This window comes from Tachysurus fulvidraco, chromosome 13 (genome assembly GCF_022655615.1).
Source record: "Tachysurus fulvidraco isolate hzauxx_2018 chromosome 13, HZAU_PFXX_2.0, whole genome shotgun sequence".
In the NCBI taxonomy this organism is placed as follows: Eukaryota; Metazoa; Chordata; class Actinopteri; order Siluriformes; family Bagridae; genus Tachysurus; species Tachysurus fulvidraco.
This window is the reverse complement of record NC_062530.1, coordinates 5,299,840-5,314,562: the sequence shown is the minus strand read 5'-3', so window position 1 is coordinate 5,314,562 and position 14,723 is coordinate 5,299,840. Positions and strand designations below refer to the sequence as shown.

Genomic DNA, 14,723 nt, shown 5'->3' with positions numbered 1-14,723 from the left:
TAATCCAATTTGTAGAGTTAGACTGCCCCTAATTTTCATCACCAGCATTATTTCATTTAAAATAAAATAAAAATTAGCCTACAAGGACAGGACACCAAATCTAATGTAGATCTTGGCCTTAGCCACGTCTCTTGTTTCTCGTTTTCTCCTTGTTAAGAAGCTAATCGTTGTACACAAATATAGATAGGTGCCGAATCTGAAACAGTATCAGGCAGATATGTTCACGGAACTAGGTTTATTTTGTGTGTTTTTGATTTTTTTTATTCAGCTCACACCCCAAATGCGCCCACGTTCACCCAATTTCTGACCAATCCCACCTGTCCCTGCATCTGCTCTTGATATTTTCTAATGAACTTTCTTCTGTTTCCTAAAGTATCCATAAAATATTTGTGTGATTTGTAAAAAAAAATTTTGTATAACTACAGAAATCCTGCCCCAGAAATAGGGCAAATTTGGGGTACAGGAGACTATTGATGGAAAAGGAAACTTGTTGCCATGGATACTTCTCTCTTAGGCCATGTCCACACTAATCGGGATACATTTGAAAACGGAGTTTACGTCCAAAAGCACTCCGCGTCCACACTGAAATGTAAGAAAATGCTTACATCTCCCTACTGCGCATGAGTAAAGCTTCGACCTGCGTCATTTCCGCTAGGCGTTTATTTGCTTTCATAGTATTCAAAAGCCTCCGTCTTCATGGTCCATGGTCTAAGACACGAAGACGGCGTTTTCAAATTTATACCTGCTTTGGAGAGCGTCTTCCAACAGCTACGTTTTCATTGATTTAAAACGCCGTCTCGGTGTGGACGAAAGGCCAAAATGGAGAGAAAAATATTAATAAAAACCATTAATAAGACTTTTAACATGAAATCAAATGAAATGCAAAGACAAAAAAATAAAAAGTACAATGGAAAGACACAACCAAAAAAAAAAAAAGAAAGTACGGCAAAGTGACCTTGCTCGTAGGGACACTACTGATCTATCTGCCTGTCTTTACAGGAAGTCTAAGACGAAGCCAAATGGAAAGAAGCCACCCACAGAGGAGAAGAAGCCGTACGTAGAACCAGACTACACCAAAGTAAGGGTCGTCGACTTCGACCTGAAGGAGCTGGTGGTGCTGCCACCCGAGATCGACCTGAACGAATGGCTCGCCAGTAACAGTAAGCGTATTAAGTTCTATTTCCTTGCCGTCTTTGTCTCTCGGGGCAGACGCTCCTAGATGCTTTTGATACTACGGAGCCAGGTTTAACCGTGCGTGTTTCTGTTCCAAATAAATCCCAAATAGGAATGCTTACAGGGATGAATAATGACCAGTTGTGGAGCCAAAACCACAGGAAAGTCGACTGGTTGACTTGTTATGTCTAGCATTAGCAGATATTTTAGAAACACCCTTTATTTGTCGGATGTCTATCCATCCCAGGAAAAAAAGCAGCACGTTATTGCAGGCTTATGTAATGTATGCAAGTTGTCAAAAGACTGAACTCCGATTAACATTCCAACACCATTCCAAAGAACATAGACCATTGTTAGCGTTTCCTGTGACTTCTATCTCTCTGGCAGATCTTTCATTAAAGCCATGAAGCCATGAAGCAGGGGCTTATTTTTGGGAAACTGAATGTTATTCTTTTTTTTTTTTCCCCCCAAGATCAACACAATGTGTGACTATCAGAGCCTTTTATGGTTAATCGAGGCAGTTAGTCCATGCCCACTTGCCCACTGGGTGGTTTATAGTGTGATGCTGCTAAATGGTGGTAATTATCCTGGAATTCTTTTCAGTGGTTTTCTTTAAACTTTTAATATGACTATAGTTAGCACCAGAGGCAGATGTGTCCGAAAGTGTATGGAGTTTGTATCTGTAGATATTTTTTGTTTGTTTGTTTGTTTGTTTATTATAAGGCTGTAAGACTTCAGAAAATTGCTGTTACACAAGGCATTATATGAAACCTTATGACGATCATTCAGCTACTGATCAGTAGGTTGTAAGTTTAAGCCCTTAACCATAAACTGCTAAAAAATAAATAATTAAAAAATTTACACACGTCATTTTAAAATCCAAAGCAATTCACGAGCTTCCTTTTCTCCTCCACAGCCACGACGTTCTTCAATCTGATCAACCTGCAGTACAGCACGGTGTCCGAGTTCTGCACAGGAGACACGTGCCCTGTCATGTCAGCCTGCAACACGTAAGAATGCTCCCTCCTGCATTATTCACTCTCACTTCACCATCACTTATTGATCCTGCAGCCACTCTGGCAACTCAACACTCGCTCTATGAACAGGTGACTGCTCGAGGTCATGACCTCGTCTCCGAGGACACCCTTTGCCCCTTCAGTCAGCTTCGTCTCTGGAAAGGCAGCGTGTAAATGTGTTGTGTTTTGACGTTACCGATTAAAGATGATACGGGGAGATTAACGTGACCAAAGCACCGAGCACACGAAAAAGGAGTTATCGTAGGAGTTAAGAAAAAAGTGTAAAGCATTTATGACTCAAAAAGTATGGACAGATGAGCAAGTGATTAAGTTTCACATCTGTATTTTAAGAAAATCGAATGTAGAGAAGATTTTAACTGTAGTACATGAAGTCAGCGGTTAAGGTTCTGGGATGTTGATCGGCAGATCCAGGTTCAAGCCCAAGCGCTGCCAAGCTACCACTGTCGGGCCCCTTAGCAAGGCCCTTAACTTTCTCTGCTCCAGGGATGCTGTACCATGTCTGACCCTGTGCTCTGACTCCTGTCTCCAAAGTTGGGATACAGTATGTGAAGAAAGGATTTGACTTTGCTGCAATATAAATATAATGTCAAATAAATGCATCCGTCCGTCTGTCTGTCTGAGAACCGATGGAGTTGCCGAGTTACCGCGTGCTGTGGTGAACCGTACGTTATCCTAAACGATTCAGTTTAGATTTAAACACCAGCTCTGTACTCTCTGACTGTCCCATGCGTCATCCAGTCATCATCAGAACAGAGAAGAGCGCTAGCACGATCTCTACAGACAACAACAACACAAGTTCCCAACTGTTTTAATGCAAAGACACTGAAGCACAAACACGTACAGCTCAACATTTCTGTAGCCAAGGTCAAGGGTCATTGATTAAAAAGACCAGAAGTACACAAGTGCTCATTTGGCTGAAAGCCAGCCAGTCCTCTTCCTCAGCCAGGATGTGCGCACAGAAGGCTTTCTGTTAGCAGGAAGGTGACGCCCAAAAACCCTGCAGCTGCTGTGTAAGTGGGTCACCTGCCAGGAGATAAACCCCAAAGAACAAAAGTGGACGCCGATCAAATGCACGTACAGCTTCATGCACAGATGGTCAGCTGCACGCTTCAGTTAATGACACACGGGGCAATTTGTATCTTGTCGGATAAAAAAATGTGTTTCCCTGTAACTTTAGATGATTTGCAGGGTTCGCATCTGAAGTCTTCAGAAAATCCTGTGTTATGAAAATATCAAACAAAAGGGAGAAGGGAAAAGAAGAGGAGAGGAAAGAGAGAGAGCTAGAGAGAGAGAGAGAGAGAGAGAGGAAAGAGAGAGATGGTGAAGGGGAGGAGAGAGAAGAGAGGAGAGAGAGAGAGAGAAAGAGAGGAGAGAGAGAGAGGGAGGGAGGAGAGAGAAGAGAGAGAGAGAGGGAGGGGAGAGAGAGAGAAAGCGAGGGCGAGAGAGACGAGACGACGCGATAGACGTCACCGAGACGAGGGGCCGGGAGAGGAAAGCGGGAGGGAAGAGAGAGCAAATAGAGAGGAGGGGAAGAGAGAAAGAAGTAGAGGGAGAGCTAGAAGACGAAAGGAGAGGGGAGATAGAGAGAGAGGAGCGTAGACGAGAATAGCCTATATATCTCTCTATAGATACATCTCTTCTCTCTCTCCTCTCCATCTCTTCTCTCTCTCTCTCTCTCTCTCTCTCTCTCTCTCTCTCTCTCTCTCTCTCTCTCAGGACGTACTACTGGTATGACGAGAAAGGAAAGAAGACAAAATGCACGGCGCCACAGTACGTAGACTTCGTCATGAGCTCGGTCCAGAAGCTCGTCACAGACGAGGACATCTTTCCCACAAAGTATGGTGAGTGTGATCATCTACTGCCACCTAGTGGTGCCACAGAGACACTGATTTTCTAACCCAATCCCAGTAAACTACATTATTGGCCATTCATGGATGCAAATATGGAATTTATCTTATGTATTTCGGCAGGCGGATCACATGACCACACTCGGGTACATTAAAGTGATACAAATCATCATTCATTGCTTGAAATCTACAGATTTTTTTTTCTAAAACAGAAAGTTGTTCATGTACACACATTATCGTATCTTTAGTAACCACTCATTTATACAGCAGATGCTTCATAGTCTTAGGCTAGAATCGGATCTTGATTAAGTGTTGTATAGTGAAATGGAAGGAGTCTCAATGGTCAGCGCTTTGGAGCGGTCAGTAATGTGGACACTTCAGAGCTGTTTTTATAAAGGGCGCAGGGCGTAGTCATGATCACTTCCTGTCGGATCGAAGCCACGCTAACGGCTAGACACGACAAATGAGGCTAACGAATTATGAATTATCAATAAAATCTAGATAAAAGCCCAAATCTAGTATTTTGATTTTGTAATGAATAAAATGTTTCTCTGATGGAGGAGAGAATTAGACCGAAAGGTTTGTTGAAAAATTATTGCTTTATTGTTGAGCAAAGGAATGATCGTGTGAAGTTTTTTTTGGTCACGTTTTGACATTTGTGTAACTACAGTGCGAGAGTAAACGTGGTATTGATGCATTTTATTCAGAAAGATTAAAAAAATGGCCAAAAACAAACAAAATGCTAATCTAAGCAGGTTAAAGTCTGTTTTGGTGTCATTCCGGTTATTATTAGATCTAAACCTCAGAGTTACTGTTGGTTCTTATTTTGGAAATTTACAGGTCCTCTGTCTCTCTCTCATTCTCTCTCACTCTTGCTCTCACACACTCTCTCTCGCACTCTCTCTCTCTCTCGCACTCTCTCATTCTCTCTCTCTCTCACACACACACTGTCTCTCTCTCTCTCTCTTGCGCTCTCTCTCTCTCTCTCTCCAGGCAAAGAGTTCCCCAACGCCTTCGATTCGTTGGTGAAGAAGATCTGCCGCTACCTTTTCCACGTGCTGGCACACATCTTCTGGTCTCACTACAAGGAGACAGTGGCCATGGAGCTGCACGGACACTTAAACACGCTCTACACGCACTTCATCGTCTTTATACGGGAATTCAACCTGATGGACCCCAAGGAGACGTCCATAATGGACGACCTGACCGAGGCCCTGTGTACGCCCTTGCCCCCTCCTCCACAGAACCACGTGACGGAGAGATGAGGCTCACACTCGTCTCCTTTCCATCCCTCTGCTCATGGGAGGACCGAAGGACACGCCCTTTCACCTCCCACAAACTTAGCTCTCTTTTTTACAACCCGGTCAGGAAGGGTCAGCCTGGCCTGCGGGCAGCAGCACACTCCCAGACCCCCCCTTCCTCTTCCAGAGGCTGTACTGTTCTGCGAGCCCTTTAACCAGGAAGCATTGACACCTTCACCTTCTTCCTTTTGTTTTGTTTATAGTTTGTTTGGTTTTCTTATGCCCATGTGCTAATCCGGGTGGGTTTGGAATACGGGACAATAGGTTCGGTTCGTCTCTTCTTCCTGACGTTAGCGCCTTCTATCCATCCATGTTAGAACAACAAGAAAGATGAGGAAGATAGGAGTGGCACCGCTTTTCTGTACAGTTTAAGAAGACTGAACTGTAGTCCTGGTCGTCTACAGAGTCTTCTTAATCATATAAGGGTTTTTTGGTTTTTGTTTTTTTTTTTTTTTACTTTGGAGGCACAACAGCGAGTGTGAAATTCAGACCTTCAGGACCAGACTGTTTACCCCATAATAAGTCTGACTACTTTCCACACAAGTTGCTCTTTAATCCAGGGTCTTACACAGTGGCTGCACCTTTTCTTTTTTTTTTTTTTTAGTACTTTAGATAATCTAGTCAGACCGTATGCCCTCGTCAGTGCTTCTCCAGCACCGGAGCGATCCGCAGACAGGCGGCCATATCGGATCCATCTAGGAAGCAGCACCGGTCCGAAGGCCTCGCTTTGTGGTGCTTTTCCATTACACAGCACAATGACAAAGACATTTTGTCTGCTACCTTTGTTCCATATCCTATATAAAAGGTACAAGTTACATCACAATTCCCCTTCATGTTTAATTAAGAAAACAAATATTAAAAAAAGAGGGAAAAAAAAAAGAAACTGCTAAGGGAACAATTGGGTCAGAATCGTTTCAGGATCGAGGCTTCGCACCAGGCTCACTTTGCAAGGACACTTTGAAAAAAAGGAGAAGTGGCAAAAGAATGTATAATTAGTCTTTATGTATTTAACTGTTGGGGAAAAAAATATCCGGAGTGAGTGAGAGAGAGAGAATGAAAGGGAAAAAAAAGGTGTATGTAAACATAAAAGATAGAGAAAAGATATTTTAAAGTCCTCCCTTCATCACTGTTTAGAGAGTTCTCTTAGGTTGAGCTTCTCTCATTTAGAGGGTTGGATGTTTTTCGTTTTTAATTTATTTATCTTTTTTTTCCACCCTATTTGGTTTAGGTTTTGGCTTTTTTTTTTTTTTTTTTTTTTTTTTTTTTTCAGGACCCAGATCCGGCTTTCATTTTTATGTATTTTAATAATACTTAAGTTAAAAGCGATTTAATATTTTAAGCTCTGCAAATTATACCCTAATAAAATATTTAAAATGTCACTAATTCTCGTGTCGTTTGCATCATTTCTACCAACGATTTGTACCGACATTAACAGAGGAGTAATGATTAAAGAGTAGGAAAAGTAAGACACTATTTTTATTGTTGTTGTTGTTGTGGGAAGGTTTATATTATTTTTCAGTGATTATACATTATCCAAATTATATAAAGCTTATAATAAATCTCATAATCATCCTTTTATCCCGTAGTCACTTGTCTGCTCTGACGAAAGAATAGAAGATGCTGTCTTTCTGTTCCAGCAGGATGTTGGGTCTGTCGTATTCCAGAATGGCTCCACGCTTCATCACGATGACCACGTCTGAGCCCAGGATGGTGTGCACACGATGCTGCAGTTTGATGCATAATATATTACATAAATCAACACGCATAAATCCAGAAAGCCATAAATCTATTAGAATCTTCTTTGGTCTGGTACATAAACTAACATTTTATATGCACACACACACACACACACACACACACACACACACACACACACACACACACACATATATATAGTACAGACCAAAAGTTTGGACACACCACCTTTTCAACAGGACAATGACCCCAAACACTCCTCCAGACTGTGTAAGGGCTATTTGACCATGAAGGAGAGTGATGGGGTGCTGCACCAGATGACCTGGCCTCCACAGTCACCGGACCTGAACCCAATCGAGACGGTTTGGGGTGAGCTGGACTGTAGAGTGAAGGCAAAAGGGCCAACAAGTGCTAAGCATCTCTGGGAACACCTTCAAGACTGTTGGAAGACCATTTCAGGTGACGACCTCTTGAAGCTCATCAAGAGAATGCCAAGAGTGTGCAAAGCAGTAATCAAAGCAAAAGGTGGCTACTTTGAAGAACCTAGAATATGACATATTTTCAGTTGTTTCACACTTTTTTGTTTAGTTTTGATGCCTTCAGTGTGAATCTACAATTTTCATAGTCATAAAAATAAAGAAAACTCTTTGAATGAGAAGGTGTGTCCAAACTTTTGGTCTGTACTGTATATATATGTTTTGCATGAAATTACATTCTGTAAATCTGCATGAATAAAAGAGTCAGTGTCGGGTGATAGTTGAATCAGTGGCGGTTACTGATGTGTGAGTAGTACGTACGTATTACTATATACATATATATATATATATATATATAATACTTTATTGCTTCTTAGATTGTTCAATACATGTTTTTTTTTTTTCTTTTTTTTTCCTCCAGTGATTTTTTAAATTAACAATCCAATTCTTCAGTAGTTTATAACCTTAAATGATTCTTGGAGTGACTGATTCTTTGATTTATTACCTTGACTGATTCTTAGATTCTCAAACAGATTGTTTCTTACTGATACATTGGTGGATTGTTATAATGATTCTTAGCTCTATTTCATTCTTTGATTCTTCAACAGATTCTTTCCTTAAAGGATTCTTAGATTTTTGAATCGATTCATAAAAGGAGTCGTTTGAGATCGATTCTATGTTTCCTGGAGTGATTCTTGGACCGACTTTCAGCTGTGAGATCGATTTTTGAATCCTCGGATTTTTCAACAGATTCTTGGACAATTTTTAGTTTGTAAAATTCTTCGAATCTTGTTGGAATGACTCTTAGAATGACAAATTATTTTCTTTTTTTTTTTTTTTTTTTGATTCTTAAAAATGTTTCTTAATTCATTCATCCATTGACTGATCGATTTTCGGATTAATACTTTGGCAGTATTAATACCTCGGTGTTTGGGGGTATCGAATGAGGACTTTTAAGCTGATGTTTTTGTAGATACTTACAGCAATGTTTACAACCGTCCGATCTGCAAAAGCGGTCATAACGACTTTTTGTAGAATGCTCTCCTATTCAGAAGCAGAAGGGTGTGGATGTTTAGAGTGTTTTATGTTCACCGTGTTGTGAGATATGTATTGTATATATGCTTTCTCACAGTGGCCATATCGATAGACGCTGTGGCTTCATCCATGATGAGGATGCTGCTCTTCCTCACAAACGCTCGAGCCAGGCAGAAGAGCTGCCGCTGTCCCTGGCTGAAGTTTTCTCCTCCCTCCGTCACCATGGCATCTAAAACGTGGACAACCTTCATTAGGTTACATGAGGTTCTCTTTAGTGGCTAAAAATACTGAGATTTAGTCACAAAACACAGGCTCAGGGTTGAAACATGAAAGAAAAAAAAAGAAATCCTGTTATTAACTTATAGATAATGGATTTTACTCTGAGATAAGATTCTTGATTTACATAAATATGCTGAAAAATATGCTCTCTACAGTATTGAGTAAGAAACCGAATCCCTTAATACAATCATGACTACAAAAAATGAATGAAAAAAAAACACTCGTTTAGAATTTCTAAATGTTTTCTTTAATTCCCGAAATGTTTTCTAGTTGATTCATTCATTCGTTTGTTTTAATTGTTACCAGACAGGCAACATTTGACTATCTACATCGATCAAAACACATTAAAAGTATATGACAGTCAGAGTCCTGGTGGTTACCATCCAGGAACAGTTGACCTCAGCCAACAGGAGCTTTGCTACAAGATCTTGAACTGAGGGATAATTAAAATCAATCCCATATATGAGCAGATTCCTAATCGACAGCAGAATATAGAATAGAATAGAATAGAATAGAATAGAATAGAATAGAATAGAAACCTTTTATTTTGTCACATAGACATTACATCATGGTGAAATGCTTTCTTTATATATCCCAACTTTGGAGGTTGGGGTCAGAGCACACGGTCAGACACGATACAGCGTCCCTGGAGCAGAGAGGATTAAGGGCCTTGCTCAAGGGCCCAACAGTTACAACACTGCTAGGGCTTGAACACTGATCTCCAATCAACAACCCAGAGCCTTAACCATGTGAGCTCCCATTGTCCCCAGAATTAGAATTAATTTGTAATTTGAGATATAAAGATTAGATTATTCATCGTTTATTCATTCATTTTCTACCGCTTATCCAAACTTCTCGGGTCACGGGGAGCCTGTGCGTATCTCAGGTGTCATCGAGCATCAAGGCAGGATACACCTGGACGGAGTGCCAACCCATTGCAGGGCACACACACACTCATTCACTCACACACTCACACACTACGGACAATTTTCCAGAGATGCCAATCAACCTACCATGCATGTCTTTGGACCGGGGGAGGAAACCGGAGTACCCGGAGGAAACCCCCGAGGCACGGGGAGAACATGCAAACTCCACACACACAAGGCGGAGGTGGGAATCGAACCCCCAACCCTGAAGGTGTGAGGCGAACGTGTTAACCACTAAACAACTGTCTTTATGAATGTAGAATAATACTAAAAGATCGATAACACAAATAAATTCCTGAAAAAGGTATAAATATAAAAATGAAATTGTGCAAATTATAGTAAACAATCGATTTAAAATGTTGTCATGTAACTATAAAAAATGTTCATCTTCATTCTAATGCTTCATTCTTCGATTTAACAGATAAGTTTTTTTGCCCGCCGAGAGCGCTAAGATCCTGGAGGCAAAGTACAAGAAGTCCTCAAGCTCTCACCTAGTCCTCCAGGTAAAGCTTCCACCACTGGAGTGAGCTGGGCGATATCCAGAGCTTCCCACAGCATCCGGTCAGTGGCTTTTCTCTCTGGATCCAGATTGAATCTTCAACAAATTCCAAAAAAACGATCAATCGGTAAAACAACATTCATTCACGAATAATTCAAGTAATATATCGTCTAGCTCTGATACAACAAAAAAAACAAAAAGATACCGGTATTCACCGACACGGTTACACGCTAAGATCAATAAGACTTACCGAATTGTTCCACTGAATAAAATGGGGTCCTGAAGAATGATAGAAAATTTGGAGCGCAGGGTTTGAAGTGGCAGTTTAGCAATGTCAATCCCGTCAATAATAATTCGACCTTGAAGACAAGAACAGAAAGTGACCAAGCCTAGAAGATTCCTTTGTAATACTGAGAAGAACAAAAAAAAAAGAAAAGAAAAGAAAACGTACCCTCGCATGTGTCTACCATTCGGAAGAGAGCCAAGGAGAAGGAAGACTTTCCACTTCCTGTTCGCCCACATATACCCACCTGTACGGATATAAATACAGACATGTATGACTACATAACTAGTAGGAATGTCTCAGAGAGAGTCAGAAAGCAAGTAATGCTGTGTGTGAGTTTTAATGATGTTGCCTTCTGTCCAGGTTTGATGTGAACATTGACACGCTTCAGGACGGGTTTTAGGCTGCTGTCGTATCTCACGCTCAAATTCTTGATTTGGATCTCGCCGTATTTAGGCCAACCTGCTGGAACCTGGGCTGGAGCTGGAATAACAAACCAAACAACTAATCAGCAAGTTCTTTGTGAATTGCTCCAAATGAGCTACATCAATTAGGATTTGAGTAAGCAAATTAAATGACAAACATTATATTATGTGCGCATATCATAGGATATAAAACTTTATTTTGTCACATATACGTTACAGTAATTTTTTTTTCTTCACATATAACAACTTTGGAGGTCAGACATGATACAGCATCACTGGAGCCCAAAGGGTTAAGGGCTTTTTTTAAGGGCCCAGCAGTGGAAGCTTGGCAGTGCCGGGGGTTTGAACACTGATCTTCTGAGAAACAACCCAGAGCCTTAACCACATGAGCCACCACTGCCCTATAATCTAATCTAATCTAATCTAATCTAATCAGTAGAGTCTAGGTTAGTTCCTGGAGATTTATCATACTATATGATATAATCTATCAAATCTATCTAAGCTATTAAAACTTTTGCAATAATGCAATAATGACTAAGCTAAAACTAAATAAATTATATTTAAATAAATTAGATTTCAGGGGGCATGGTGGCTTAGTGGTTAGCACGTTTGCCTCACACCTCCTGGGTTGAGGGTTCGATTTCCGAATCCGCCTTGTGTGTGTGGAGTTTGCATGTTCTCCTCGTGCCTCGGGGGTTTCCTCTGGGTACTCCGGTTTCCTCCCCCGGTCCAAAGACATGCATGGTAGGTTGATTGGCATCTCTGGAAAATTGTCTGTAGTGTGTGATTGCGTGAGTGAATGAGTTGTGTGTGTGTGTGTGTGCCCTGCGATGGGTTGGCACTCCGTCCAGGGTGTATCCTGCCTCGATGCCTGATGACGCCTGAGATAGGCACAGGCTCCCCGTGACCCGAGGTAGTTCGGATAAGCAGTAGAAAGTGAGTGAGTGAGTGCATAAATTAGATTTCTAGATCGTGGCTTAGATTAAGTGTACTAAGTATTCAGCAGCTGTGGTTTATAAATCTTTCTTTCTTTCTGTTTTCATATAACAGCTTTATTCAAATATCTTCTTCAAAGATTCTGCAACGGAGTAAAAACCACTGACATTCAACCAATCCTGTGAATGAAGTCTCTATTAGCCTCTGAAAGCTCCGCTGGCTAATTCAGCCAAATCTGATTCACTTCTATTCAGAAAATGTGGGAAAAGTTCAAGAAGGCGAATAGTTATGCAAAGCACTATATATATCTTCCATCAAAACCATTGTTTCTAAAAATGTCTTCTTTAATTCCCTAAATGTTTTTTTAGTTCATTCGTTCATTCATTTCAATTGTTACCAGACAGGCAACATTTGACTATCTACATCGCTCAAAACACATTAAAAGTATATGGCAGTCAGAGTCCTGGTGGTTACCATCCAGGAACAGTTGAGCTCAGCCAACAGGAGCTTTGCTACATGATCTTGAACTGAGAGATAATTTACACGATCGATACTCATACACTCATCGGTTCTCATCCACACACTCATTTCTCCGGTGTAGTTCTCAGGCTCCGTGTTGAGCAGACTGCTGATTCTCTTCACACACCCAAGCTGCACCTCCATATCAGCCAGGTTACGCACCATCCAGTTCAGGTAGTTCGACACCTGAGATATCAGGCACACAACTATGTTTCAGAATGTGCAAACACATAAACGTGAGAGTCTTGTTTAATGTGTGTGATGGACAGGAAGCTTTACCATGAGAGCGTATGTGAGGCCCAGACCTACTAGTCCAGCTGAGAGCTCACTGTACAGAGCGCTGCTGATGGACGCCACAGCTGCTATCAGCACCACAAAGGCCCCGATGTACTCCTGATGAGTCAAGATTAAATCTGTTATTACAGTTACGCAGTGAGAAAGGTCTCGGCTTTGTATGTTATGAGTCAGGCAAGTTTTTTTGTTCTGTTTGTTCTAAAGATTGAATTTACACCCAAGCATTATCCTTGTGGCAGATTTAACCTTGTCGTAGATGCAGGAAGATGATTTAGTAAATCGGTGTAAGACACCGGTGCAAACATTTATAAACCGTCCAGTTTGTACGCAGGCACAATGTGCACACTGGCATTTCAATATCCAATATCCAATCGCTGCTATAATATAAGTGTATTTATGTTTACAAGAACCCTCTTTGTTTATAATCCTCTATCTTTTGCACGATGTACTGTACAATATACGGAATGCACACTGTTCGGCGTTATTTTCCGTATTTGTCCTTAAGTGTTTTGTATAGTCTGTCTGCGCTAGGTGCACTTTAGCTCACTTTAGCGAAATCCTTAGTTCGGTGTTGTTTTACAGTATGTAGCACCGTAGTCCTTGAGACTCGCTGTTTCATTTCACGATGGTTGAAATGACAATAAAAGCTTCTTGACTCGACTCTTGCTTTGAAGTGACAAAAGAATTAGTTGGAAAATAAAAAAATTCATGTTGACCGGCAGGCCACATACTGTACGAGAGCCAACATTTGCCATAGATCAACAAGATCTATCCACTGAATGTACTGTATAAAGCTGCCATGTAACAAAGCAATAGAAGAAGCACTGAATCCCAGCCTCAGAAATTATTGTTTGATAGACATTTACAGTAGCTAAGGAGGATCGACCAAAATGAAAGAAATAAAATGAAATGATCTATATACAGTACTGTGCAAAAGTTTTAGGCAGGTGTGAAAAAATGGCGTAAACAAAGAATGCTTTCGAAAATGGAAGTGTTAAACATTTCTTTTCAGAAATGAACAAAATGCAGCGAACGAACAAAAGAGAAATCTAAATCTAATCAATATTTGGTGTGACCGCCCTTTGCCTTCAAAACAGCAGCAATACTTCTAGGTACACTCGCACACGGTTTTTGAAGGAACTCGGCCGGTAGGTCGTTCCGAACATCTTGGAGAACTAAACACAGATCTTCTGTGGATGTCGGCTTTCTCACATCCTTCTGTCTCTTCATGTAATCCCAGACACACTGGATGATGTTGAGATCAGGGCTCTGTGGGGGTCATGCCATCGCTTCATGCTGGTTTGAAGGCAAAAAAATAGTAACACCAAATATTGATTTGATTTAGATTTTTCTTTTGTTTGCTCACTTTTCACACCTGCCTAAAACTTTTGCACATTACTGTACATCCTGGCATACATCATACTACGGCACTCGGTCGGCTCGATTGGTGTGGTACGTCCAAAACATTACTGAGTGTAAGGGGTCATGATCTACTGTACATCACTTGGCACTTATGGCATTATTGTGATTATTTATCTATTTGTTAACATGTTCATCGATGGATTGATTTTACCATGCGAACTTCGAGCCAGCGATTGGCTGCTGTGAGGAAGAGCGAGGCGATGTTATTGGCATCCGAGTACTCCAAAAATTTCTTCTTAAATTTTTGCTCGTGTCTGCAACCAAACAGAAATCAAATCATCGTCTAGGAAAATTATTTAATAATGAAAGTAGTCTAGATAACACTTCAGTTTTAAGTGTGTGTAGTGTACCTAAAGGCTCTGATGGTGGTGAGACCCTCTATAGTCACCGAGTAATGGGATAGCAGGGGGATCTGGGTGCTGTCCTCTAACTGCTGCAGATCCCTACATATAAAAAACACACAATCACAATCACAATCACACACACACACACACACACACACACACACACACACACACACACACACACACAATCTCTCTCTCACACACACAATCTCTCTCTCTCTCACACACACAC

The 14,723-nt window shown here is 41.0% G+C and overlaps 2 protein-coding genes across 4 annotated transcripts in view; one reads left to right on the top strand and one right to left on the bottom strand.

The window, feature by feature from the left end:
* The window catches only part of mob2b (MOB kinase activator 2b), a 44,990-nt gene extending 38,365 nt beyond the window's left edge, over positions 1 to 6,625 (top strand). For all 3 annotated transcript variants that reach the window (XM_027179090.2, XM_027179014.2, XM_027178933.2), the window contains exons 2-5: positions 1,000 to 1,160; positions 2,090 to 2,183; positions 3,927 to 4,051; positions 5,051 to 6,625. In XM_027179090.2, the coding sequence (XP_027034891.1) occupies positions 1,000 to 1,160; positions 2,090 to 2,183; positions 3,927 to 4,051; positions 5,051 to 5,322 (652 nt within the window). In that variant the 3' untranslated portion in view covers positions 5,323 to 6,625. The remainder of the gene's footprint in view (positions 1 to 999; positions 1,161 to 2,089; positions 2,184 to 3,926; positions 4,052 to 5,050) is intronic.
* A 132-nt stretch (positions 6,626 to 6,757) lies between these two features.
* Positions 6,758 to 14,723, bottom strand: part of abcc8b (ATP-binding cassette, sub-family C (CFTR/MRP), member 8b) — a 34,669-nt gene continuing 26,703 nt past the window's right edge. The window contains exons 31-41 of the mRNA XM_047822430.1: positions 14,498 to 14,590; positions 14,299 to 14,401; positions 12,711 to 12,824; positions 12,497 to 12,617; positions 10,904 to 11,034; positions 10,720 to 10,798; positions 10,519 to 10,627; positions 10,261 to 10,364; positions 8,660 to 8,793; positions 8,511 to 8,573; positions 6,758 to 7,082 (exon numbers count right to left, since the gene is read on the bottom strand). Coding sequence (XP_047678386.1) covers positions 6,945 to 7,082; positions 8,511 to 8,573; positions 8,660 to 8,793; positions 10,261 to 10,364; positions 10,519 to 10,627; positions 10,720 to 10,798; positions 10,904 to 11,034; positions 12,497 to 12,617; positions 12,711 to 12,824; positions 14,299 to 14,401; positions 14,498 to 14,590 — 1,189 coding nt within the window. The 3' untranslated portion in view covers positions 6,758 to 6,944. The remainder of the gene's footprint in view (positions 7,083 to 8,510; positions 8,574 to 8,659; positions 8,794 to 10,260; positions 10,365 to 10,518; positions 10,628 to 10,719; positions 10,799 to 10,903; positions 11,035 to 12,496; positions 12,618 to 12,710; positions 12,825 to 14,298; positions 14,402 to 14,497; positions 14,591 to 14,723) is intronic.